General features: G+C 39.5%; 1 protein-coding gene across 1 annotated transcript in view; it reads left to right on the top strand.

The window, feature by feature from the left end:
* MPHOSPH10 (M-phase phosphoprotein 10) overlaps positions 1-27529 on the top strand; it is a 320554-nt gene that overhangs the window by 6841 nt on the left and 286184 nt on the right. The window contains exon 2 of the mRNA XM_044078547.1: positions 11447-12131. Within this exon, the coding sequence (XP_043934482.1) occupies positions 11447-12131 (685 nt within the window). The remainder of the gene's footprint in view (positions 1-11446; positions 12132-27529) is intronic.

Raw genomic sequence — 27529 nt, 5'->3', positions numbered from 1 at the left:
TAGACAAGTATGATCAGGAAGAATCCAATGAGACTGTTTTGTTAAGAGTCATTAGCAGATTTATCTTACCTTCACCCAGATTCAGATTTTAGTTCCTGTTGTGTACACCAGTCCTACACCTTTTATTTAATGAGACTATGTATTTCTGGTAATATACTTGGCAGACCGTTTCCCCCTTATCTTCTATAGTTCTTTGAAATGGAGAGATTTTTGGATAATTTTCTGTGTTGAATTGGTCACTAGCATTACTATGTGTTGCAATCTTAATAAAAGAGTTTATATTTATACCCATGTTATAGGATGCTTGTTTTTGTCTCCATGTTCACATGCCGTAATCTCACATACTCTAAAAACTTATTTAACACTCTGTGTAGGCCCAGCGGTCAAGAATTTGATCTCCACAAGAGGCCAGCGGTCAAGAATTTGATCTCCACAAGAGGCCCTACTCTCCGTTTGTTTCCATGTACAGATCCTCCCTCTACTTCTTTTACATGCTCTTAATTTCTCTCCCAAAGTACAGACTTTACTAAAAGCAGCCTAGGCAAACACAACTGTTGTTTTTGTGAATTGCTTATCCAATCTCTTTTCCCAATCCTTTCTAACTTCCTCTTATCAATTCTTAGTTATCATGCAATATTTTATATGCTATGCTAATTATTCCTTTAATGGTAGAACTGTAACAGTGCTGGTCTTTCTTTTAGGGCCCCCCTATTTCTTTCTCTCTCTCTCTCTCTGCCTATACTCTGATATTAATCTTTAACAGGGAAGGCATTCTCTAACCTGCAGTTCCATCTTTTCCTCTCTAGTTATTTTCTCTCAATATCTTGGTTCCTTTGCTAGTTTTCTCCAATAAATTCTAGCCTCCTCTTGCCTATTGTCTGTATCCCTAAATGCAGTCACTCTTATCTGCAAAACCTCCTATCTTAATTCCTGTGTTGGCTTACTTCCTAGAATACTTTCTGCTACTTTAACAATCACACAGAATGTTATATTCATATTTTCCTTAAAGGTCTGCATCCAAAATCCCAGTCTCACCTTGTTTCTTGAGCTTCCTCCCTGTTTCATCATCATCATCCCTTTCCATGTTGAATTATAGTTTCCTGCTTGTGCTATGTATAGGAGCCTTAACTGTGTTGCTCTGAAAATACCCCCTCAAATAGAATAGAATCAGAATTGCCTAGACATGGTAAGGCCTTGCTGTGTCTAATAAAGGCAGCTGCCAGAAAAAAGCAATTACTAGGAAATGGAAATCAAAATCTAAACCAACTCTACTGGAGGTAGTGAATATAATAACGGAGGTAAAACAACAGGAATTGAGATCTTTAGAAAAGGGTAGGAGCAAATTACATAGGAAAAATGGGAATTGTGGGAACAATACATACAAGGGAGGAATAAGGTCTAAAAGGCAGCAGGACTTAAATGAGCTATGTAATGTCTGAGTGAGAAAGATTGCGTAGATTTATAAGTGATGCATAATGTTTGCAACTGGGAGTGTCAGTATGGTTTGTGATATAAAACACTTGCAAATAGGATAGTGTTGATGTGGTTTGTTTTTCATTTATATAAATGTATGATTGCATATATAGTAAGTGATGGTTTAATAAAGATGTTTCTTGTTTAAAAACAAAGGCAGGAATTGAGTAATTTATATAATATTGTTTGGGTTATATGATATGTAGCAGTATATGTAAAGTATAATGTTTGTTATGTTAATATAGTTTTGATTACTTTTATATGAATGTAAATTTGCCTATGTTACAAGTGATAACTGAATAAAAGTGTTTGAAAAAAAATCCCGGCTTATTCTGTCAAATCTTTCTCTGCATCAAGAGCAACCAACAGTAGTGGCATTCTCTTACATTCTGCTTCCTTCTGGATCGTCAGTGTTGTCAAATGTTTGCCTGCCCTCTGGAGAACCACATTGATCCATATCTATCAATTTTGACATCGCAGCTGCATCCAGTTCTCTTCTTGTTTCTGTCTTCTGCTTTGGACGGTTTCCCTTTTTAAAGAAGGAAGGCCTCTCCTTCTCCGTTGTGGGACAACAAGAACTCCCTGTAGTTCTGAATCCTGATTATTGTACTCTCTTCTGCACAGTTTGATTGTTGAAATCTTCCCTTTAGAGATTGCTACATCACAATGCATTATTAAATAATGTATGCACACAACACGTGGCTGTATGAGGGTTGAATAACCAGCCATCCTACATTAAGAATACCCTTCTGCACCCTTGTGGCAGAAGTGTGTAGCCCAGGACCCGAGTTTGGGATTGTTGGAATAAGGCACAGTTTTCAGTTCTCTCAGTGGCTAGTTTGTGTTAAAACTGTAACTTCACTTGCATTTAAGCACTGTGTTTGCATGTAGCCGCAGACCATGCAATGGGGTTTAGCGTTGCCATGTATAGATGCAAACACTTATAAATTTTCCTTGGTATCTGCTAGAGAACCCTCCTTAGTGCCACTACCTTTCTGTGCGTAAGAGAGCAAATCAGCTGAGCATTCTGAGGCATTTTCGCAGCCTTCCACCCTTAGTCTTCCACAGCATAGCTGCCCCTGTTAGTCTCACAAGCAAATCCTGGTCCACCTAACCCATCCCCACTAGTCAGCAAGGGCGCCCGCAGGCAGGTGCAGTGGGGTGCACTTGCACCCCCCTGGAATCGGCTGACTAGTTAATGCGTTCTTCTTTAAGAAGAAAGAAGGTCCATGCTGACATCATGCGTTCTTCTTTAAGAAGTCCAGTTGCCGGCGTGCTGACATCATCGCTCATATTTACAAGTTTGCGAGCGGGAACTGACACAGACGGTTTCGCAAGCGGAAGATGGGACCTGAAACGGACGGATTCGCAAGCGGGAGAAAACGGACGGAAGATGGGACACTTTCAGAGTGAGGTGTGTGTGTGTGTGTGTGTGTGTAAAATGCCCCAGGTGTTACATGGTGGGTAGAGAATAAGGCTTGAACCCTGTACCTTGGGTACAAGTGGCAAGATCCTGAATTCCCTACCCACCACCATTTGTAAAAATGTTGCAGGTTTTTCCCTCATACTTTTTCTGTTCCTCATAAAATCTGTGGTTTCTGTATTTGTGTCCTTGTTGCCTGAGGTTTGATTCTTGGTTGTCTGGAGTGTTTCTCCCTGGGCCTCTGCTAAAAATTAGCTTTTTTTCCAAGTCAGACTTTCCTGGTTAACAAATGTTAAAAAAAAAAAAATGGACACTCATTTCAATATCAGACTTCATATTCTTCAGAAAGTGCATGGTAACAAAAGCTTTTATTCTAGCAATTTTCTAAGTGTACAAGATGGATATTTGAAATGTATCACTGTCTTTGGGACTGTATTCCCCCATTATTGGCTTCATCCAGGTTTTGTGCTAAGGTTGAGAGCTATGGTAAGAACTGAATTCACTGAATATGTTTGGGGGCTGTATTCACCCAGTATTGGCTTTGTTCAGGTATTTATTGGCTTCATCCAGGTTTTGTGCTAAGGTTGAGAGCTATGGTAAGAACTGAATTCACTGAATAAGTTTGGGGGCTATATTCCCCCATTACTGGCTTTGTCCGGGTGTTTTTTGCTAAGAGGTTGAGAGCTATGGTGAGAACTGAATTCACTGAATGTTTGGGGGTTGTATTCACCCATTATTGGCTTTGTTCAGGTATTTTGTGCTAAGAGGTTGACAGCTGTGCTATGGTGAAAACTGAATTCACTAAATGGTAGCCATTTAAGTTTCAGTCTTCCTCTTTCACAAAACGACTGATTTGGCGTAGTGGTATGTTGCTCTGACTGTTTTGCACAGGGTCCCCTGGGTTCAAGACGTGGCAGTGAAATATATGGTGGTAACGCAGCATTTTATTCTAGCAACTTTCCAACATTATACAAGCAATGTTTAAAATGTGTCTCTGGTTTTTGGCCTTTTGTTCCCCCCCCCCCCAATATATTTTGGCTTTTTCCAGATTTCTTGTGCTGCAAAGTTCAGAGATACAGCTGAGTGTCGTAGATTTTACAAGGAGCTGAGAGCTGCAGGGGAGCAAAAGTTTAGTGCTGCTTATGTTTAGTCTGCTTGCATTGTTAATAGCACAACAGATAGTGTACTTGCTTTCGATGCTGAAGGCTGTGGGTTCTACTCCCACAGTAGGTAGATACATTGCTGATACTGTACTGTGTTGTAAAGGGGTGGATGCTGCAGTCCTTTTGGCAAAGATACCTAGTAACTATGAACCTTGTTATCAAGTTTGCAATCCATTCCCTATTGCGGTATTACTAGCTTATCATTTTTTTATTGCATGCAACAAAGGCAATTTATTCTTCAAGGGTAACAGGCACTTTATTTGTAGATTAAACAATGACATAAAGTTGTTTGCTAGCAGCAACCTCTTTATTAGTTACAAAATTCTTTAATGTGGATTTTACTACTTCAGAGATTGTGCATATTTTTTACTGATACTGGTGCACTATAGAAGGTTGAGTAGACTTTTTATGATGGAAATGTTCTGAATTGGGCAGTTTTGTCATTGGTGTATGCATTTTGTTTCATTGTTTACTGGAAAAATGTTCAAAACAATACATTTAAAATGCCCTCTAACAACTGTACTGTATTGTACAAGGAATATAATGTAATACAGTCAGGAAGGTGTATCAAAGAGCAAGTGTATGTTATGTTCGAGGGGCCTATGATTTTGAAGACAGCCCAGAGTTAATATTTATCTGCCACTGGCAAAATGTATTTTCTTTGAATGTGGGTTTCAATGCTGTTTCAATGCATGTGAGTTTCAAGGGCAGAGAAGTTTTAATGTTAGTCTATTTTCATTGCGAGACTGCATTGCTTTGTATAACAGATATGTATTAGGGTTTGTGCTGTAAAATGCAAAATAAAACTTTCAAATGAAATCCTAAATCATCGCAGAAGTAAAGCAGTATGCACATTAGTGTTTATGGTAAATGGGGCAAAATAAACAAGGAATGGGACATTAGAATGGCTGCAGGGGGGAGGCTCCATTTGACCATGATTTTGTGAGGGGGGTAGCAAACTCAGCCCCGGTTGAACTATACCTCTCAGTTGTCCATATCTTTGCAGAATGAATAGATATTTGCTTCTTATTTTTGGTTTGTTCCTCATAAAATTTATGGTTTTCTAGCAAATCATTTAGGAATGAAGTCACTAAATGACAGACATTGAGTTTCAGACGTCATAACCTTCAGAAAAATGCATGCTAATGCAAGACTGTCTTGGTTTATACAAGAGCAATTTTTAGTAGTGTTTGTATGTTCCCCCAATATATTTGGCCTTGTCCAGATTTCCTGCATTAAGAGGTTGAGAGGTACATGCAAATCACTTTGTAGATTTAGGAATATCCAAACCTCTCAATTGTCCCCAATTTTGGCTCAAAATGTTGCTCTCCCCTAATAATCCCTCCTCCAAAATGGCAATTTTGGAAGAAAATGTGGAGGGTTTACAATTATATATAACTGTAATGATCAGAGTTATAGATTACTTTTATTTCAGAAATGCATGTAGATGCTCTTATTTTGTTAGTTGCTCAAGTTAACAATGTTAATATTAAAAAGATGTCCCTTTTTTGACAGGTATATTTGCATCACATTTTGGTCTGTTTTTCATATTGTGGTTTTCTGGCAAATTAGTGGCAAGTCATTAAAGATTGAAGTTAGAAAATAATGGCAGACATTTGAGTTTCAGATTTTATACCCTTCAGAAAATTCGTACTAATGCAAGATCTACTATTGTTCTATTTAAGTTAATAAGAGCAATATTTAAAAATTGGCCTTATTTTTGGGCCTGTGTCCCACTTCTAGTTCTATGTATGGCTTTTCAAAACAAGAATGGTGGCACAATGGGTGAGAGGTATATAATCAGACTCCAATAACCATATAAAATACGTACATAGAAGTTCTCTTTCCAAATTCACCGATACTGCCGTTAATTTAAACCCAGAGTTCAATAGTCAATTCCGTGGAACAATGACTTGTAAGGCACATCAAAAATAATCCAAGCGTTCAACGGAATGTTTAAAACCATTTATTATAACAAACTCGGCAAGCGCTTTCAACAAGGTCTTCATCAGGCCGTTATAATTTCAAATAGACAAACACTTCTGTTTATAAAGAATGCATTGCAACTTTACATATGTCATATCCTGTTAGCAATATGAATCGTTTATCTTGTTTATCCTGAGGGCACAAGAGTATCTGTGAGCGTTATCTTGCTTTACTTGCTATGTATGGCTTTGTCCAGATTTCTGGCTCTGAAGTTGAGAGTTATGAGTGTCAGAGCCGTCACTGTCAGCCAGAGACATTTCAAATTATGACATACTTATTGCACCCCAACCCCCATTGTAGTGGCTCTGGATGTGTCCAAGGAAGGCAAGGAGCAGTTATGCAGTGTAAGTGTGCAGAGTATTCCCCCATCCAAGGTAGATCACAAATACGACCGTGGCTTTTCATCTGCCCTTGATTTTGCAGAATGTTCTGGTTTTCTATCAGATTTTTATACTGTTGATTTATGCTTCGTATTATTCAGGAACTGCATGCTGTCACAGTGCCCTGTTGCTCTGTTTAAGTAGCCATGGTTTAATGAACATCAGGTAAGCTTGTCGGAGATTGTAAGATGCAAGTAAGCTTTAGTAAGCATATTGTTAAAGAATTACCAGCATTGAAAGCCTTTTCGTTGTTGCCATGCAGAGAATATTTACATAACTAGATAATGTATAAGCCTTGGGTATTGAAATGCATATGACAGTATTTGTAATAAAAGGACAGGATTGCAGTATTTTCAGAAGCTCATTAAATTTTATTGGAGACCAGTGTCTTATAGCAGTGTCTGTGTGTTAGTACACTTGTAGTTGGGTGGCTGTAATGGTATATGGTAAATAAGCATTGCTACCTTACTTAAAAGCCAAGCCCTGCAACAACTAGGTAAGCTCCACACTGAAGTCAAAACACAATAGCTCTGGGTGGGTAAATTTACTCTGTAGTAATCAAAAAAGGCAAATTTGAAATAACTACAGCTTATGTGCAAACACAATAGGTAGTGATGAAACAATGCTCTGCTAAAAATGCTTTAATGCTCCATATTGCTGAGCTGCAGATCACAGTTATTATCACTGGCTACCAGGATTTCACCCACTTCAGATCAAGCACGGTGCCGTTCAGTGCAACCTTCCCAGAACTAATTCAAGTCTGACCAGAATTTGGGGTGTGTGTGTGTGTGTGTGTGTGTGTGTGTGTGTGTGTGTGTGTGTGTGTGTGTGTGTGTGTGTGTGTGTGTGTATGTATAAGAGGGAGGTAGCATACCCCTCAGCTGTCCAGGTTTTTGCAGAATGTCCAGATTTTTGCCCCATATTCCTCCTAAAAAGGATTGAAGTTGCTAAATAATGAGACATTTCAGTTTTAGATGTCATATCATTTAGAAAAATGCATACTAACACAAATCCTGTTACTCTTGCAATTTTCTAAGTTTGAGAGCCATATTTATAATCTGTCCCTATTTATTTTAGGCTTTGTCCAGATTTCTTGCACTAAGGTTGAGGCTTTGAGGGGTGTGGTATGTTTGTGTGAGAGAGAGAGAAAGTGAAATGCCCAAGTTAGAGTTAGCAGGTGGAATTTATTTTCAAGTGCATTTTCAAGGAACTGTGAGTTTTAAGGGAAGCGAAGTTTACTGCTGCTCATGCCAAGTCTATGTACAATGTGCAACTGTTTTGTTTAGCAAATGGTATCTCTATTGTGGTATAAAGTTTTAAAGCTATGTTAGTAGCACCACAAGTAGAATACTTGCATCTTAATGTAGAGGCTTGAGGTTCTATTCCTACAGCATGTACATTTGTATGCTGCAGTCCTGAGGATGTCCTCCTTTGGATGAGATGCCTAATAACTATGAACCTGTTTTTCAGCATGCCATCCATTTTCTATTGCAATACACCAGCTTACCATTTTTTTAATTTAACATAGGCAATTTATTCTTTGACGGCAGCAGGCACTGAATTTGTAGATGAAACACTGAAATATACAGTTGTTTTCTAGCAACAACATCTTCATTAGTTTCAGATATTTTTAATGTGGAATTATTCAGATTACTTTTACTTCGGCAGAGACACTCAAACAAGTGTTGCTGTATAATACAAGGGATATAATTCAATTATATATTATAATTAATACAATCAGGTAAATCAAATAACTTTTGCATGGCCCTAACAGAGCCTATTGCTTGAAAACAGTTCAAAGGTAAATAACCTGCCACTGGCCAGATGCATTTTCTTTGAATGTGGGTTTCAATGCTGTTTCATTGAATGTGAGTCTCAAAAGTAGAGAAGCTTTAATGCCAAGTCTGTTTTCATTGTAAGACTATTGCTTTGTTTACGTTTAGTAAATGTCTCAGTGTTTGGGCTATAATGTTTGAAATGTAAGTTGTAAATTAAATCCAACTGCCTGTAACCATTGTCGAACTAAAGCATAAAACAGTATGCACACAGAGATTTGAACAGTGTCTACGGCAAATGGGGAGAAATAGCCAAGTAATGGGACACTGGAAAGGCTGTGTGGGTGGGGCTTGGGGTAGGTGGACTTGGGGGCGGCTGTGTTGGCAGGGGCCGGGGAGAGCTATGTGGGTGGGGCTCTGGGTTTGCACCCCCCTGCAAAAAATCCTGCGGGCTCCCTTGCTAGTCAGTACAGTATATACCTGCCATAATGGACAGACAATTTCCACCATTTATCCAGCCAACCTGATTGACATGGGCATCCTGAGGAAATGTAGCACTTGCCTCATGTATACTGACAACCACTTGCTCCTAAAGCAAACAAATGCAGTAAGTGAGAGATGCAACTCTACTATGAAATTAGAATCAGTCCTCTCCCATAACAAACAAGACAGGTTGCCAGTGCACACACCTTCAATTTCACACAAGAGAAGGTCAAGATGCATACACCCGTTTTCTTTTTCTTTCTTTCCTTTCTGTCTTTTCAGTTATTCTTCAGTTCTGTGGTTTATACATTCTTTTCTGTCTTTTTCATGCAGAGGTTAAGAAAATAAATCTTGACAGTACAGTAAAGGCCATGTTCTCAGCAATTTGCACTTGACTGAAATGTGCATTGACAAAATGAGATCACTGTAGTTATGGTTTTGCTTCGCCTCAGGTTTGTAACATTCTCAGAAGTGACTAAATTTGAGGGTGCATGCAAAGGGTAAAGGGCCTTCAATTGTGCTGTATTGTGTAAAGAGTGGTTTCCCTTCACATAAAAATGTGCTTTTGGAACCCCCCCCCATTTTTGAGAAATTAATTTTTAATTTCCTGCCATGAACCAGTGTGAAAGGAGACTGCCACTGACTAATATATACAGTCCTCCTCATAATTCTGTCTTACAAAATTGGCAGAAGCATGAGTTTGTATAAGTGGGAGCCCTTAATGAGTAACAAAATTCTTAAGTCAGTATAGCACTCCTTAGAGAAACTGGTTATAGGTGGTATCAACTCTACAAAGCTGATTTTTTTTACTTGTTCGGATGTTGTTAGCAAGCTGTGGCCGAGTGCAACTTTTTTTTCACATATGATGCCAGTACACTGCTTTAGTGACCGGAGACCTTTTTTGTTTTTCTTCTTCTTCTTCCTTTCATGGGCTGTTATTTCATTCTTGCCCATTGTGGAAATGGAAAGGGTGATTAGCTTGTTAAATAACTCTTCCTTCCCCTGTCCCCTTGGAGCAGGAAATGTGACATTTTACCCATTAGTAAATGACTTTTCCATCTGTTTAGTAATTACTTTCAGTGGGAAGCATAACCCAGAACTTTTAAGACAATTTGGAAAAGATTTTCCCATGATTTATGGCTGAAAAAAAAGTGTTAGGAACAGGGTAAAACATAGCTTTTCTTTGCTCTGGCTCCACATCCATTGCCCGAGTATCTGCAGCTACATAAGCCCTTGCAACTCCTCTTTTAGTGGAGATGGTGACTTAAAGGAAATAAAAAAGGGTTATTTTCTCTGAGGATCAGGATCACATTACTTTTTTAATTTTGTAGTCCCAATGAAGGATTTAATACCTTTATCTCCCACACCTCTGCTGGTCAAGAATCGGACAGAAAGTAACTTGAATTTGCTGCCCACAGTTCTCTACATGTGTCCAGTTCAGAGACTGAAAACTGAGGTTCAGAAAGACCATGCCTGAAATGAACTAGATAGTTATCGGATCAAGTAGGTGCCTCCAGTTTATCACTAGTTTCTAAACTTAGATGGAAAATCCAAGTTTGAAAGAACATGAGTGAAGCTGAAGCTCTTCATTAACCCTAAGAGCTCAATAATGAGCTCTTGGGTCTCATCTACACAGAGATTTAGAGTATCTCAGGACTGACCACCTAGAGGATATGTGAACTGTGTACCAAAAAATCCCAGAACTCTGCAGAAAGGCACCAGAGTAACTGGTGGATTGTACACAAGGTGAATTCTGCAAGTTACTCCTGCACAAGGTTCAAAGGAGTTGCTTTGTGCGACTGTGGTTAAATTGCATCTACAGAAGGGGGTATTAGTCCAGTAGGTCTTAAACATACTGTCTTCTTATGCTGTACAAAATTGCCTCCTTATAATCACATTGCCAAACCTTCCTGTTCTCCTTGCACTGAATTGTAAACCATAGTTTGGTATGGTCCCTTTTGTAGATGTTTACTTATGAACACAGTTCCTAGATTAATCAGGACAACATCTGTAAATTTTCCTTACCTAATCACTTACTATACCTTTTGGTTGCCACAAAGGCAACTTCACTTCCTTTTCTGTCAACTTTGGCATATCTCATTTCACCCATGGCAGACGCCCACAACTGCTGTCTTTTAATGGTTGTGCTTTTTATGTCTAAAATGGAGATCTGAAAGGTGGTTCCGACTAGACTATTAGACCTAAGTATTTGTTTGATTCCAGTAACCAAGTTATTAGTGGAGAGAGGTTACAGTCTTGCTAAAGGATATTGTACTGGTAAGGTATACTTCTATTGAACAATTATCAGATTATCCTTGTGTTTTAATAGTACATGTTTTATCCTTGTGTTTTAATAGTACGTTTTATTCTCTGTATCTCTCTCTCCTAGTCTATTAGTCTATTGTAATGCACCTTTTGTAGATTGGATTATAATTTGCTGGAAACTGCTGTTCATAGTTCATTATACCATTATGCTGTAAAATTATGGGGATATAGACTTTGAGTAACAAGTGACATGATCCTTAAGTTTTGCATGTTTATATGTAGATATTCCAACACACTCGAGAATCGCTGACTTGATCTCTTAAGATGATAGCAACTACACTTGAGTTTTTGTATTTTTTGTTTCACTGTTTTGCAAAGTGCATGTTCTCTTTGCTTTATTTTAGGGTCCCAGAGAATAAGGTACATCTGATTGGAATTCAGGTACTTAATTGTAATCTGTCAGAAGAAAATGTTTAAATCTATCTCTGTCTTTTACAGTGTACAGAATGGATTGGCTACAAGCTTGACTTCCCTTACAAAGACTCTGTATGACCTACACAAAGAGCAACACCCTTCTGACATTGTAGGGAGCCCCTTAAAAGAACTGGTAATAGAAAACTTTGATGAAGAACAAATTTGGCAAGAACTTGAGTTACAGAATGATTCAGTTTTGAGATATTTTAGGAAAGCTGTAGCCAAAACAGTTAGAGATGATGACCTCCAACTTCTTTCTGCTGACAGTGATGATGGAGACAAGGACAAAGAGGAGGAGGATGCCAGTGCGGATCACATGGAGGAAAACTTGCTCTCAGAAGATGCTTCTGATGCAGTCAGTGAGGACTTTGACAGTAAAAAGAAAAACAAAAAGAAGGAAAGTAAACTAAAGCATTCTGAGAAATTGAGCGATTATGATTCAGATGTTGACTTTGACATTGATGAATTGGAAGAGAGGACTAAAGCTAACAAAAAAAAGACAAAGCCAGGGAGTAAATCCATTGTGGATGATGCTTTTTTTAAGCTAGCTGAAATGGAGGCATTTTTGGAAGATGTTGAACGAAAGGAAGATAGGAATGGCAAAGATGATGATGAGGAGGATGAAGATACTATAGATTATGGTGAAGATATACCATCTGATGATGATTCCGAAGATGAAGAACAAACTGAAGTAACTAGGAGAAAAAAGGTAAAACTGTCCATTTTATAAAATGTGTTTGTGTTTCATTTTTGCCATTTCAGGTTCTGAAAGCTGACCTGATGATGATGTTTATTACTCATTGTTTTCTCAGGCTCTTTCCTTTAATTATTTACATTATATTGTGCTGTGGGGACTGTTTTTTTTCTCACTCTGTTATAGGTATCAGCCAGTTCAATGCAGGAAATTTTCTTGGCTGGAATCTGTGTGTTTGATTTCTTTTCCTTGCAGTTTGTAGCCTTCTTATCATTCCCTTACTCCAACTTGCTGATTTAACAACTATGCTACTGACAGTTTCTGTTTTTAGCTATGTGTTTGTCCAGTAGGTATTGTCCTTTGACTGATCAGTTGGTTTTCAGCTGTCCAGTTGGCTACTTTTTTTTTTTGCATGATTTATGTTTATGGACAGCAAATACTGAATACTCAAGTGCACGCTTTGTGTGTGTGTCTGTCTGTGTGTGTGTGTGTGTGTGTGTGTGTGTGTGTCTCTCTCTCTCTCTCTCTCTCTCTCTCTCAAAGAATGTTGACTGTTGGGGAGGGTAAGTCATAAGGTTTTGACAAGGTCTTGTGAGCTTAGAATATCACACTACAAGACAGACATTTTTAAGTGTGTTGTGCCTTGATCCATAAGAACTAAAACTTGATTTTCAAATAGTAAGACTTTAGATGACGCTTTGACTAAGTGTAACATGTTCATTTTAAAAAGCTTCTTTTACAGAGACTTTTTTAGACCAAGTTAAGAAAAGGTATAAGGATCAATACAGCTTTCCTGGAATTTGGAGTACCGATGAGTGTAGTTAATGCGGCTGCTTCCTTCTGGAACATTGATATGGCCTTGTTGGACAGTTTCTTCCCATTGCAGTTCTGTGTTGTAAATTTCATCTCTGGGAAGATTATGAAGGTTTAATTCAGGCATGTGTATAAATGACACTTGGCCTATCCTATTCTAGTTTCAGAGCAGATAATTTGTTTTCCTCCTTCATGACCCTCTCATCCACCTCTGTCTTGGCAGTGATCCCTTTGAGGCCACTGGACATCCTGCATACTCGTGAGTCAGTGCAGGTAGTTGAATTAATGTTTTCTGCAGCAATTCTTTTGGTGCCACAGTCAAATTCTGTGCATGTCTAATGTGTCAACACTGTTATGCACCAGTCTCTGCATTAGACTGTGGCATTGTGCCTACCTTAGGTTAATATGCTAAACTACAGTCCAAGATATTGTATGTGACATACACCAGACACAGCTCATTTTATATATTTATATAATTTTATATATATACATATACACACACACATTTTTATATAATATATAGTAATATATGTTTAAATCACAAAATATCTAAAAACTTGAATAGCAAGGTATCTAATAATTTTATCCAACTAAAAAAATACTGTCTGTCAGACACCCCAAGTACAAAACCAAGATAATGGGTTATCATGGCGGTAGACTGTTGGGGGAAGGGTTTTTAGTAAGGTAATGTGTAGGGGGTTCATTTACAAGCGTAAGGTGGTGCAGGGGGAGGCTTTGCACTCCCCCTTGCATCCACTTACTTGTATGCTACTCCTAACCATAACCCTGTCCCTAACCATAATCCTATACATTACATTACTAAAAGCCCTTTCCCTGTGGATGATTTTGTTTTTTTTTTCCCTTCTAGTTTGTTTTGCTTTTTAGGGGGTTTAGTGCAGAAATAACGGCCCTGTTATTACTTTAATTCATGCAGTTAGGTTTTGATTTCTAGTTTAGCAGTTTAATAGGTTTGGATTTCTAGTTTAGCAATTTATTGAAATCATTTGTTTTATTGAAAACTCATCCTGTCCTACTGCTTTTGAAAGAGGGTTCCCCATTTCTTTTGATGCAGCCTTATGAGTTAGATATATTAATTAGCGGATGTAGGGGGCACAGATCCCTATTGTAAGAAAGCTCACAACACCGAACTGGGAACATCAAGAATGTCAAACTACAGTGGGGAAAGGAGAAAAACACCAATTCCCCACCGTACTGTGATCATACACAGTCAAGGTCTTTGTTGCTCAACCTTGTGGGTTTTTGAAGTTCCTGGTTCGGTCTTTTGACATTCACCTTTGTTAGCTTTCATCCTTTTGATAGGAGATATGCCTTCTCCACAAAAAAAATCACCAGTTCTCCTACTACACAAATTTTCTGTGATTTATCTGTATATCTGTAGAACATACATTGTGCATGTGTGTGCGCGTGTGTGAATGTGTGCATATGTGCACACACATGGATGTGTATGTAATACATACCTGTGTGTATTGACACCTATGTGTGTGTGTGTGTGTGTGTGTGTGTACAGAGTAAAATCAGGGTAATGCTGTTGAATAGCTCATTGATGATTTTGTTCTCATTGTCAGTGATCACCAGTTTTGATGCAGTGAATGTCTGTCTGTTTTCTCTTTCTTTTTTGTGGTTTAGCATGTGTCTGTTTTCTCATTGCTTTTTGTGGCTGACAACTGTGTAGGGAATATCTGTTTCATATCAGTTGGAAGTCTTTTACAGAGATGGGGTAATCTCAGATATGCATACTTGTCTCCAACATGTTTTGTTTGTCACAGACTAGGTTTAGATCCTTAGATCAGGTAGTTCTAGTGGTGTGTGTTTTGCAAATGTGTAGCAGACCCATCGGAGCTGGATCAGAGAATGCCTTGTAGATTAGGCATAGATCAGCCCTCGGTAGTCTGTAGGAGACTTGAGTTACCGGGACAGGGCTTTGAGGTGGTCCTCATAAAACATATTACTTGACACCCTGTATTCTTTTAGTGAGGAACCGCTGTGGCCACTCCAGCTGTTGCAAATGCCTGGTCAGATACATGTCGAAAGGTTCATTGTACTCTTATTGGTCTAATGAGGACTAAGTATAGTGGACTATCATCACCTTCATCTGCGTGCTATGCTCTTACAAGTTGCACCACCTAGAAGGATTTTTCTCACTACAGTGGACACATGACCTGAGTTCCCAAGTCCGTTACCATTATGTCTACTTTTAGGGGAGTGTTATCAATGTTGTAATTTTAAAGGGGTGGTATTCTTCCAAAAGGGTATGATTATGCTTTTTTTTTTTTTTTTTTTTTTTGCACTGGGTTTTAGGCCGTGGTTCTGACACTAGTTATTTGTCTGTGTCAGGCCTTCCTGGAAGAGGTCTTCATCTTTGGGAGATTCAGGAATTGCACCCGGCTTTTACTCAACATATTTGATCAGACAGGGGCCCCCTGCATTTGCCTTGACTTCAGAAGAGTATGTTACAAACAGGAGTGGTCCCAGTACCAAGCCCGGTGGGACGCCACTAGTAACAAGTCTCTTGCTGGAGGTGGATTCCCCCACCAAAACTCCAGTACCAAGCCCGGTGGGACGCCACTAGTAACAAGTCTCTTGCTGGAGGTGGATTCCCCCACCAAAACTTCATGTGTACTATCTGTAAGTCATTTGGGTATCCATCAGGTGACGTAGGGATTTATGCCTAAATTTGTAAGTTTGTCTAGAATACCCAAGTGAGGTATTGTGTCAAATGGCTTTGCCAGGTCAAGGTAGGTAGTATGTACAGTTTTTGCCCTTATTCATGGCTGTAATGACCTTCTTAAAGTCCCACCAAGTTTAGTAGGCATGAACTGCCTTTGACAAAACCAAACTGGGATGGGGCCAGTGTCTGAAACTTTTCTATGTTTTTGTTTCAGGTCCATGATAATTCTTTCCATGGCCTTGCATATAAGAAATAGACCAACTTAATGGGTCTGTAGTTCCCTGGTTCTGCCTTTGTGTAGAGGGATGACCGTTGCAGTCCTTCATTCTCTAGGAGCAAAACCTGTCTGGAGGTTATGGTTAAGTACATGTTCACCTGATGGGTCATGTTTCAGCCTATTTAGGAGGCATCCTGGGATATTTCTCAGGACCAATTGATGTATTGATTTTAACTCGAAGTGCATGGAGGACCTGTTCTTTAGTGATAGCTGTGGAAGAAGTAGTAGAGGGTATTTCTTGGGGTAGTGGGACTGAGGGTGTTGGGGAGGTAAAATTGGAGATGAATTATCTGCCAGCATATTTGCCATATTTCCCCAGTTTGGTATAGGAAGCTCCATTTACTGTTAGCTGAGTGCACTATTGGGTGTTCCCTTTAAGGTTGCATAGGTAGCCGAAAAATGCCTTATGGTTCCCCTTAGCTTGGGAGTCTATTTATTTTTTGTCTCTAAGTTGGCTTTAGTGGACTTGATTAGTCCCCTAAGTTGCCTGTTTAGACTGTTTAACCTGTTTATACTGGGGGAGGATCCACCAAGGGAGGTTGTTTGTGGAGTTTGTCCTGAGTTGTTATGGCTTAGTACTGCTGTTTTTTTATGCAGTTATTTACATGCTTGTATAGGGTTTCCATGAACACATCCACATATGCCACTTTGTTCTCTGATTTTGTGGAGGGAGCTTGAAATTTAATTTTTTCATTGCTTTTTAGAAGGTAGTTTATATTTATTTCAAGGTAGTTATATTTATTTCAAGGGTGACTGCTTTATGATGTGATCTGACAAGTGAGGACATCACATGGGGGTGCAATTTTCTCTCATATTTGTGAATACCAGATCCAGGATATTTGTACTCCTAGTAAGTATGCAGACTAGCTGTTCCAGGGTAGTTGCCATGACAAAATCCAGGAATCTTTGAGCCTGCATGTTAGTCATTGTGTAGGTTACCAGTTTATGATGGGATAGCTAATCTCCCATGAATATGGTGTTGGGTTGTTCTCTGAGTGACTCCTGTACATTCAAGTACTTGGTGTGGTTTTCCTGGGTCATAGACTGGGACCTATAGCTAGCAAGGCTATAGTATAGGATTTTACCTAAGTTAGTTGGACATGGAGAAGCTCAATCATATCATATTGTCTGACCAATCTTGAGGTGTTTTTACTTTTTATGTACACTGATACACTTCCACCTCTTGTCCCTTCTTGTGTGGTAGCTGGTCTAAATGTGTGGAAGGCATTATAGCCTTGTACTACTGGGGTGCCTTCCACAGCTTTAAACCATGCCTCAGCAAATGCACAGATGCCAACATTCTTTTGGGTCAGGAGCACTCCCAGAGAGTGGAGCTTCTTGTTGAAACTCCTAGCATTGAGCAGTAGCATCTCTAGTTTAGTTTATCTTGTGCAGAATTTCCTATGTTGGAAGGTTTATCAGATTGGTATTGCCTAAATGGGGGGGGGGGGGGGGTAATATAATGTTTTGGCAAATATCCAAAAGCCTAGTGAGGACATGTACAAGACCATCCCTGGCAAGGCAGCATGGTCTATCCTATCTTTCTAAGCTGACAAATATTGGACCCCCTTTGAGTGACACCAGTAACTAAGCCAATCATTAATATCAATCGTCCTGTATGTATATTCTGATATTCTGTTTAGAGAAGGTAGAATGCTGCTCAATGCTAGGCTGATAGCTGCCTGGGACACGTAATCTGAAAAGTCTACCATCATCCTTCATATAATCCAGTTAGGTATGTCTCAGGCCATTGGCATCCGCATGGGCTATGACAGAGTTAGTGAATTAAGGTCTAGATTTTATTCACACAATGTTTTTCTCTTGCTGATTTAGTACAGAATGGTAGATTTTTTCTAGAGTTTTGAATATGGTGTTGGGTTGATCTCTGAGTGACTCCAAGTACTTGGTGTGGTTTTCCTGGGTCATAGACTGGGACCTATAGCTAGCAAGGCTATAGTATAGGATTTTATTCTGGGAGTGCTCCTGACCCAAGAGAATGTTGGCATCTGTGCATTTGATGTTTTTCATTTTCACATATCTTCTTCTCGCCTCTGTACATACCATCCTACTCTAAGCGTACTTGAAAATGTCAGTCCTGAAAGAAATGTATAAAAATCAAAGACCTATTTAGGAATTTTCTCTAATTTGTCTGTGCCAGAAAAACAGGCTTTGGTTCAGCTGAGAAGTCAAGATTTGGTCATTATGTCGTCATATCAGCTTACAAAGGGGGTGGGGGAAATGGTTTGGGATTAGAAAGACTACAGTTTAGTGGCAGTTATCCAATCGAATGATGTCAAAAAATATTTGCATCTTGAAATGGTTCCTACTCATTTATACAAACAAACTACTGATATGTTTATATCTGATGTAGTTGCCATTGTAGTTGCCAGTAGTAGTAAACAACCTGTTGTGTTTAAACAACCGGTACGTTACAGGTTATATTTATTACCCAAGGTGCACCAGTATGATATTCTTACACCAGGTAGACCTGTTGTTTCAGATAGGGAGTTCTTACTCAGCCCACTTCTGAACTTTATTTCCGACACCTTCTTTGTCATATTAGAGCGAGATTAGGTGATACCACGAGTTGCTTTCCCTCCTGGATCAGCAACAGGTGTTGCTGATGTTAAATATTTATTCCTAACTAGTTTGTGTGTTTCTTGAAATGAATGTTATCCATCTTGATTGTATCCTCTTTTAGTTAATGCAAGTGTTTTTACCTATGATTTTACATGTCCCCCCTTCTTTTATATTAAAATACAGCTCAGTTAAAATGTGATGTACATTTTATTCATGTGGTTGTTTTATATAATTAGTAAATCCTCCTTTTTTACACCGAGTGTTCCCCTTTTGTTTTGTTAGTATCTCCATCTATTTAATAAGTGTTTTTCCTGTGAATTCCCACTTTTTTCCTACCATTACAACTTAACTGTATTTTAGTGTAAGATTTTCAGTTGTTTTTTGTAGTCTGGGAGTAAAATTGATGAGAGTGGTTAATTGGTGACAAGGTATAATATGCTGCTGTTTCTTAGGAGTAGGTATTGGTTGGAGTTCTAACAACTTTTAGTTCTTTCATTTTTCCAGTAACCTTAACAATGGATGGTGGCACTCTGCACAGCTCCATGCAGTGCTGTGCTCGACGAGCACTTTCATTTTCAAATTCTGTCTTAGGAGCATTAACCTTTCTGTTGTAGCTGCAAAACCACAGAGTTAAGCAGTGGTACATCATTGCACTTTTAAAGCTGCGCTCATAACCCAGCCAGTTTAGTAGTTACCTGATATTGGCGCTTGAACCAAAGTTTTTCTATCCACATTTATTAGTATACCCCAAATCAGAACTTTAAAGGAGAACCGCACCCACAGACTCAAACATGTTTATTTCATCATGGTTTGGCGTTTCCTACATTTTAACACTACTCTGAGACTATTTACAGGTTTTTAAATAATTTTATATGTAATGTCTGAATCTGAACACATGGGGTCTGGCATCTTGAAGTAATTCTAGTAGTTTAGTTGCCTCTAGGTATCCCACAATGCAGTATTTGTCTGTAAAAAAAAATGATATCACACAGGCCTCTTTCTTCCTAAAGCTCCTGTCATTGCATTGATTTTTACATGCATATACTGCTGCATTTCAGTCAGTTTTAAGTAACATCTCATGCCGTTCGATGACTACTTAAAAACACAAACAGTGGAAATGCCACAGAACAGACTTTCAAAGTGCTTTTTTCCTGCTGCTGCTTTTTAGAATGGCTAAATTGCAGTCGTTAATAAAGCCTGAATTGTACTGCTTTGACTCATTTCCATCTCCCTTCACACCTAACTTCCCTAGCTGTTAAAGTGCTAAGGGCAATTGTTGAGCTGTTACATGCTGTGATTGACAGCTCACAGCAGGAGACTTAACTCATGCACTGTTTCCTTGTTCTAGCCTGTACTTTCTGTATGGGAAGGACCAGGGACCTATGACATCACAGCATGGGTGGGTTTTTAGGACGTTCGTGGTGATGTCGGTTTGGGGAGGGAACTGGCCAAAAAACTACCTGTATTCATTGGCCTTGATGACATCAGTGAATTGGAGACTGCAGCAAGCTTTTCTAGGGTGGGATAACGTTTTTTTTTTAAAGTGAAACCACTACAGTACAGTAAGGCACTGTTCTAGTGGAGAGAAACAGCCAATTTAAAATTTTATATGCTGTAATGTTTTTCATTCATAGTAGGGACAGTAAATAGGGAGAAAAAGGACAGAGAAGTTGAGTATTTAATAATAGAATCCCGTTTTTGTCCTTTAACTATGAGCCATAATGCTAAGATCTCCTGCTGTTTACCCACCAGACTTTATGATTAGACTGGACAAGAATGTTGACCTCTTAAGGTTAACTTAGTACTCAAAATGTAAATCTACTTCTACTATTTTCATTGAACAAATATTTTAACTCTGGGACTGAAATGTTATTATATTCTCTTACTATTCCCAGACCCACCTCACCGTTGGGCAAAATAGATTGTCAGCAAAGTAGTCTACCCTCTGTTGTCAGCCTCTTAGCACTTGCTATACTTGGGCAATGTAAGAATTGTCATCTGCTCAAACACCATGATCTTTTACTTAATTCAGCACTGTCTGTTTGTGAGAGGTGCAAGTACCTAACCAAATATGCGATCACACTCCCGCAATCAAACCCATTCTATGAGCATCACTTACCTACACAACAGTGTGCTCACACAAACCAAATTGTAAATTGAGGCATAAAAAAAATCCTTACCTAAGCCACGGTGGGCTAATAGCTGCAAGGCTCAGTGTGAACTAAACACTGCATCACCAATTTGTGACAACACAATTGAGAGTAACTAGGAAATGGCATGTCCCAAACTGGTTATGCTTTAGCAATCGTCTAATGCATATAGAAATATACTAGTGATTTTGTTGACTCCATAGTTTAAACAGATTCTGCATTGAACAGGCTGAACAAAAACAGGGTGATGGTATGCTGTCTTTCAGAAGCAAAGATTGCTGACCCCACAAAGGCCCCTAGGATCCTTAAAATAGGCAAATCTGAGTGTGATGCCCCCATTCTGGGCAGTAATCAAGGAGCCTGAATCCACACCACTGACAATGGAGAGGGATGTTCACTTGAAATACAAATGGATACTCAGTATTTCCAGATGCAGACCTCTCTGCATCAAGCACAGTTTCTCTTAAGAACACCCATGGAATACTCTTAGTCTGGGGGATGGTTCCTTTCAATATATGTCCAGACACCCAGTAAGACTCCCCCATTGGCACAGCTAAGAGTTGAGTCCTTAGCTGGGGTTCCAAGCTAAGTTCTCCCACACCCTCTCTGTGAAACCAGTAGTTTGTGTCCCTGCTGCAAGCAGCTGACACACACACACACACACACACACACACACACACACTCTGAGATTTGATTTGCACACACACACGCCTGGGAAAGGCTGGTACAGATCCACCTGTTATGTCCCCTTCTGCCCAGACTATAAGGTAGTTATCACTACCACCAGAACCTCTGCCAGCTACTTTGTCTCTTTTATAAGGGTACACAATTATACTGAATGAAATTAATATTAATACAAATGGTAATGTTGACCAAACAGTAAGGCTTTCAGGAGTGGCCACTGTTATCACCAAATAACTGTGTGCAAATACTCTCAAACTTAAATTTTTCTAAAAAGGACCAGCCGCAATGAAAAGTTTAAATATATTTAATAATTAATAAAAGAAGAAAATACTAAATGTCTGTTTACAATAAACACCAGAGTTTGTCACAGGAAATATTAAAAATAATACCGATGGAAAGTTTCACACTGTTATAGAAAAAAACAGTATTTAGCTAATCTCACTATCTATTCCTGATGGGCTAAAATAATTCCTGTTCCTACTTACTGAATAGAGCAAGGCAAGATAAACTGGGTGAGTGGTCCGTGTTGTCAAATCCAAGACAGAATGCAGAATGCTGAGATCAAGCTCCTCATAATATCGAAGTATCATTTCTGGCTTACAGAATGACATCGCACACATCTGGTCATCTGACTGTTTTTCCCGCAATATCACCAATCACGAGAAGCTGACAGGAGTTTAGCACCTATGTTACTGTACATACAGACAGAGCTTTGCTCAGATCTGCTGCTGTTCCTGCAAGTCATAAAACCATTTTAACACTTTTAGTCCTACAGAGCTACTAACTATTCTGTAGCACAGACATTGCGTCTCTGGCTCAATTCAAAACTCTGGGATAATGGCTTAACCCATAAAAGTATTTTAATTTCAGATATATTTTAAAGTTTGCTGCAGCTGGATTATGATTAACCTTTGTTCTGCCAGTATCCTGTTGAAACATTTGCATGTAATTCAGTTACAGTAGTGCATGTACATTTCTTTTCTTTCCAGCAGGGCACACTGATACACAAACAGCTTTACAAATAAGTTTTTCAGCACAAGCATCTGTACAAATCAGTTTGATTTATAAATGACATGATTCTTTACAAAATTCCAGCTAACTGTGCTGGCATATGTTACACACATCCACTGCCTTACTTCTTCTGGCATGGCTGGCAGTACCTCCAATCATCACACTGAGTATGGTATGGTAGTGGCCTATGTTGGGGTAAACGACTTAATGAACAAAACCCTGGAGATATGCAGTAGATATAACGAGCTCTCCATGCATGTCATGAATGCAGGAAAGACTGTAGTATTGAGTGGAATCCTTCCATCACCAAAAACTGATGCCAAGGTATAAAGAAAAATGATTGGTTTTAGCAATTAAGTAAACAATTGGTGTCATTCTAGGGGTATCCAGAATTTGTCAGCATGGAATGAGATGCTTTACCAGAGATGGATTGCACTGTAATTCCAAGAATTCCACATCATGTCAAAAGCTTTTGCTGTCCCCATTGTGCCTTTTAAAAAAAAAAAAAAAAAAAAAAGAGAGAGGTCATGCAAATAAACCTCCCTACCTAAGTTCCAAAATAAATCAATCATTGGGTCATATCAAGGTGGCTGCACTTAATGGTAGTGTAAACAGCAAACTGATGGACCTTAAGGCCTTCCTGCATTTGGAGTACATCCATGTATATGCTGTTACTGAAACTTAAGTGCCCAGAGAGCACTCCTTTGGTACCTTGGTATTATGCATGCCACTCGTTTGGACCAGATGGAAACTGTGGTGGTGTATCCGTATTTGTTAGAGACCACACTGCCTCGACACAGATAACTAGAGGCCAACAGGTGGAGATTATTACTGGGATTCAAATCATGCTAAACAAGACTAGCTATCATTTCAAATCATGCTACAGCACCCCCTCAATGTCTACAGAAAATCACACAACATTCCTAAATATTCTGCTTGAACTCTACTTAAGCAGGAATAGCATTGTCCTAGGTGATTTTAACTACCCGGTGATTAATTGGAGAATTTAAACCCACAATGCAGGATATGCTCAAAAGTTCGTAGATTTATTATCAAAAACTCCCTGGACCAGATTGTTAAGGAACCCACTAGAGAAGAGAATATACTTAACCTAGTCTTAACAAAGGTACATTGGTAATGTTACATACAGATGCTATCCCTATCATCTGTCAAAAATCAGACCACAAGCTAGTGACCTTCTCCATTAGAATGTCCAAACTACCAGAAACTAATATCACATAGTTCAAGGACTTCAGACCTACAAATCTTTTGCAAGACTATGATGAGTTTTCTAAATCCAAGTATGACAGTGTTGTCCAAAAAGGTTTGTACTGCAAAAATGTATAAATTTCTACTCGCACCCAGGCAAATGTATTAACTTGGCAGTCCCATGTAGATCCAAGTAAATAGGCAGGTCTAAAAAAAATAGTGTGGTGGTCTTCAAGATTAAATAAACTTTTTATAATAAAAGGAAGAAACTCCCAAACTTGTATAGCAAAATAAATGTTCTGTAATTTAAGGAAAACCTCAAAAAGTTAGGTAAGAATATAAAAAGAATATACAAAAAAACAAAGACATCACATGAACTCGGACAGAAGCCAAAACAACTACAAATTGTTTTATGTCAGGAAAATGGGAAACTGTACCCAACATAATGGCATCAGCTACTCAAATCCAATGGATATTGTTAAAATACTGGCTAATGAATTCCGTGCTAATATCATCCCGGAGACATCGAGCCCAGATACGCTTATTCTTGATGGAATCAGTTCAACCATAACAAATGAGCATGTAATGAAGATACTCTCCAAAACAAAAGATACATCTATGGGTTCATAGGTTGTTACTTGGCTTAATGACTAGGAGCCTTACAAGCCTCACTGGCACCCCAAACCATTTGTGTCCCAAGTATCATGGGCATCTATACGGGGGGGGGGGGGCGGCATGTTAGCAGGGAAGTAGCTAAGGATTTGTAGGGAGGTGTTAGGATAATACTTGTCTTATTGGTGGCCTCTGTCCATAAGGTACATGTTGGGGGCAAACTGGGTAAATTTACAATTTTCCTTCCAACTGTCAAAGTTTTGTTTGAATAGGGCCCAGGATGAACTGTCTCTTATATGGATGGGGACCCTGTTCTATAATATAGGATGGTTTGGGCACATATCTGTGTCTCCAGCATGTTCTGTTTATATCGCAAGTGAAGTTCAGATCCCTGGATCTAGTGTTCCTAGTGCTGTTTTTTTTTTTTCAGATGTACAACAAATCAATCAGGGCTGAGACTGAGGAAGTCATGCAAGCCAGGCAAAGATCCCCTCTCAGCAGCCTGTAGGAGATTTGAATACAGAGACATTGCCTTTAGGCAATCTGTGTAGGACTGGGTATTCATGCTTTGAATTCTCCTGGTGAGAAACCTCTGTAGGTGTTCCAGTAGTTGCAAATGCCTGGTTAGATATGTGCCAAAGGAAGCACTATACTCAGCCCTTATTAGACCTATCATTGAATAGAGTGGCACTATAACATCCTCAGGGTATGGCATACAGGTCTATCTACAAGTTGGGTGACACAGAATGATTTTCTTACTGTCTTAGTTACATGTTGGTCAAAGATTAGTTTGCTGTCTACATATTCCCAGATCTGTTAGTACTGGGTTGCGTCTCAATGGTTTTATCAGTTATGTAGTTGACTTGACATGGGTTGACAATTTCCCAAAGGGCACCCTGCTGGTGACTGGTCTCTTAGTGGAGATGGTGGATCCTGTCTGTGAGCCAGCCAGCAATCTTGTGGATCCTGCTTTGTGAGCCAACCAGCAATCCTGTGAGCTAAGATTTATGCCTAGCTTAAAGATCTTGTCAGCAATGCCTGAGTGAGGTATTGTATCAGATGCCTTGGCCAGGTCAAGTTATGCATTGTGCACTGTTTTGCTGTCTTCATTTTGTCTTGGTGACCCAGTCAAAGAAGTACCAGGTTAAGTGGTCATGACCTTCCCCCTAAAGAAAGCCTAATTTGGATGGATCCAGTATTTCTGTATGTTACAAGTGTCGTTTTATTTATTTCTATAAGATTTCAGTCCATGCTTTTGCATATTAGGCTTGTTAGAATGACGGGTCTGTAGTTCCCTGAGTTGGTTGATGGTCCAACCCCTGTGGAGGGGAATGCTGTTCTCCTCCATTCACTTGAAATGTAGCCCTTTTTAAGTCTGTAATTGAAAAGTGCTTCAGGTGGTTCTAAGTCATGTTTTAGACTGTTCAAGATGTTGTTGGGACCCATGGAGACTGTCTTGTTGGCTTTAGCAAATGCTGCCAACACCTGGTCCCTGCTAATAGTTGGGGGGGGGGTTTGTTGGAAGGAATTTCATCCTGTGAAGCTGGGGGGAGTGGGGAGGTGAAGTTTGAGCTGAATTCATCAGCCAGTAGATTTGCTGTGTCACCCTGATTGGTAAAGGTGGTACCGTTCACCACCAGTTCAGCACACTGCTGTGAGTTGCATTTAAGGTTCCAGACATATCTGAAGAAGGCGTTGTGATTGTTCTTAGCCTTTGAGGCTATCTTGACCTCCTAGCAGGCCTTGTTGAACTTAGATTTCTTAGTTTCATGTTTAGTTGCATAAGAGAGCACTTGTGTTTAAGGGAGTTGCTGTTCCTGATTTTGGCCTTGTAGTTTCTTTTGTTATATACCCTGTTTAGATGAGGATTCCACCAGTGGGTGTTGCTTTTAGTGTTTGTTTTGGGTTTATTTGTGGTAGGTATGGCAGCCTCTGTGCAGCCATTCACATGTTTATATGGGGACTGTGAATAATTCTTCGTAGGTAAATGTTGTCTGTAGGTTAGGGGGCAGCCTTGAATTTTGACATTCCATCTCTTAATAGGATCTAGTTTGCCTTAGAATATTTCCTAACTGTTACTGTTTTTTTTTCCGGGTTTTCCAGGTTGAGCTTTACTTCAAAGAAGACAGTTTTGTGATCCATTCTCACTAGTGAGGATGTGACATGAGGGGAGTGCAACACTGTCCCATGTTGGTGAGTACCAGATCCAATATGTTTGAATCTCTGGTTGTCACGTGCGTTATCTATTCCACGGTGGTCCAGGAAGTGTTGTTCATATGAGGCTGAGGCAGTGCAAGTTTCCCAGTCTGTAGAGGTGTAGTCACCCACCCATGAAGATGGTGTTTGGATGGTGAGCACCTCTAGTAGGTTTAAGGAAGAAATGAGACTGTAGCGGCATAGATTGTGACCTGTAACTAGCCATGGTGATATGGTGAGGGGCCTTATCTATTGATGAGCTCCATGATGTCATCCTGTTTAATCAACCTGGAAGTATATTTGTTGCCAACATATATCGTGACACCTCCACCTTTGTCCCAGTCAGTGCTGCTGTTGGTCTAAATGTGTGGAGGGCTATGTAGCCTTGCACTGCTGATGTACTTTCTACTGCTTTAAACCAAGTCTCTGTCACCGCACAGATGTCTGTATTCTCCAGAGTGAGGAGGGCTTGAAGGGTGTAGATTTTTTTGGGTTTTTGGCATTGAGCAGTAACACTTTAAGGTTGCTTGGAGACTTTTTCACTATGTTGGTAGTTTTACCTTTCTGGCATTGCCTAAAAAAAGTTCTAAGAGGTGGATAAAGTTTTAGCCAATATCAAAAATCCTAGGGGCAACAGGTGCAGCCCATCCTTGGCAAAGCAATGTGGTCTGGTGACCATGTCTTAGGATCATAGGAGAATACTAGGCTATTGACCCGGAGGTCATTTTAAGCCTAGCAATTTCAACTCAATTTAATACCGTAGAGGTACTAGTCAATACCCAGGATTGCACTTGGTGATGACTGCCAATGCCCAGGAGGGTTGTGGGCACTATCCTCAGTAAGAATTTATGGTGCCCCATCTACTCATCCAGGTTCCTCTTGAACAGTGTCATAGAGGTGTTCTGTTACACATGAATTGGTAGCCTGTTACAAAAATGTGGCAGTCGCTGGGAGATAAATCTATCCCTCTAGCATGTCCTGTTTAAGTCACAGGCCATATTTAATTGTCTGGAATGGGTAGGCCTAGACCCATTTATAGTGATAGGGTTTTTGTCGGTCCGTGTAAGGAAGATGCTGGAGGCCCTTGGTCTTCTTTGTTAGAAATCTTTGAGGTCTCTCTAATTGCTGTAAATGCTTAGTATGTTGCATGCTGAATGGGGCATTATACTCAATTATGGCCAGATAAGTGCTG

Source organism: Protopterus annectens, chromosome 7.part1 (genome assembly GCF_019279795.1).
Source record: "Protopterus annectens isolate FY-2018-M chromosome 7.part1, PAN1.0, whole genome shotgun sequence".
Taxonomy (NCBI): domain Eukaryota; kingdom Metazoa; phylum Chordata; order Ceratodontiformes; family Protopteridae; genus Protopterus; species Protopterus annectens.
The sequence above is the reverse complement of the archived record's forward strand: the minus strand, read 5'-3'. Positions and strand labels throughout refer to the sequence as shown.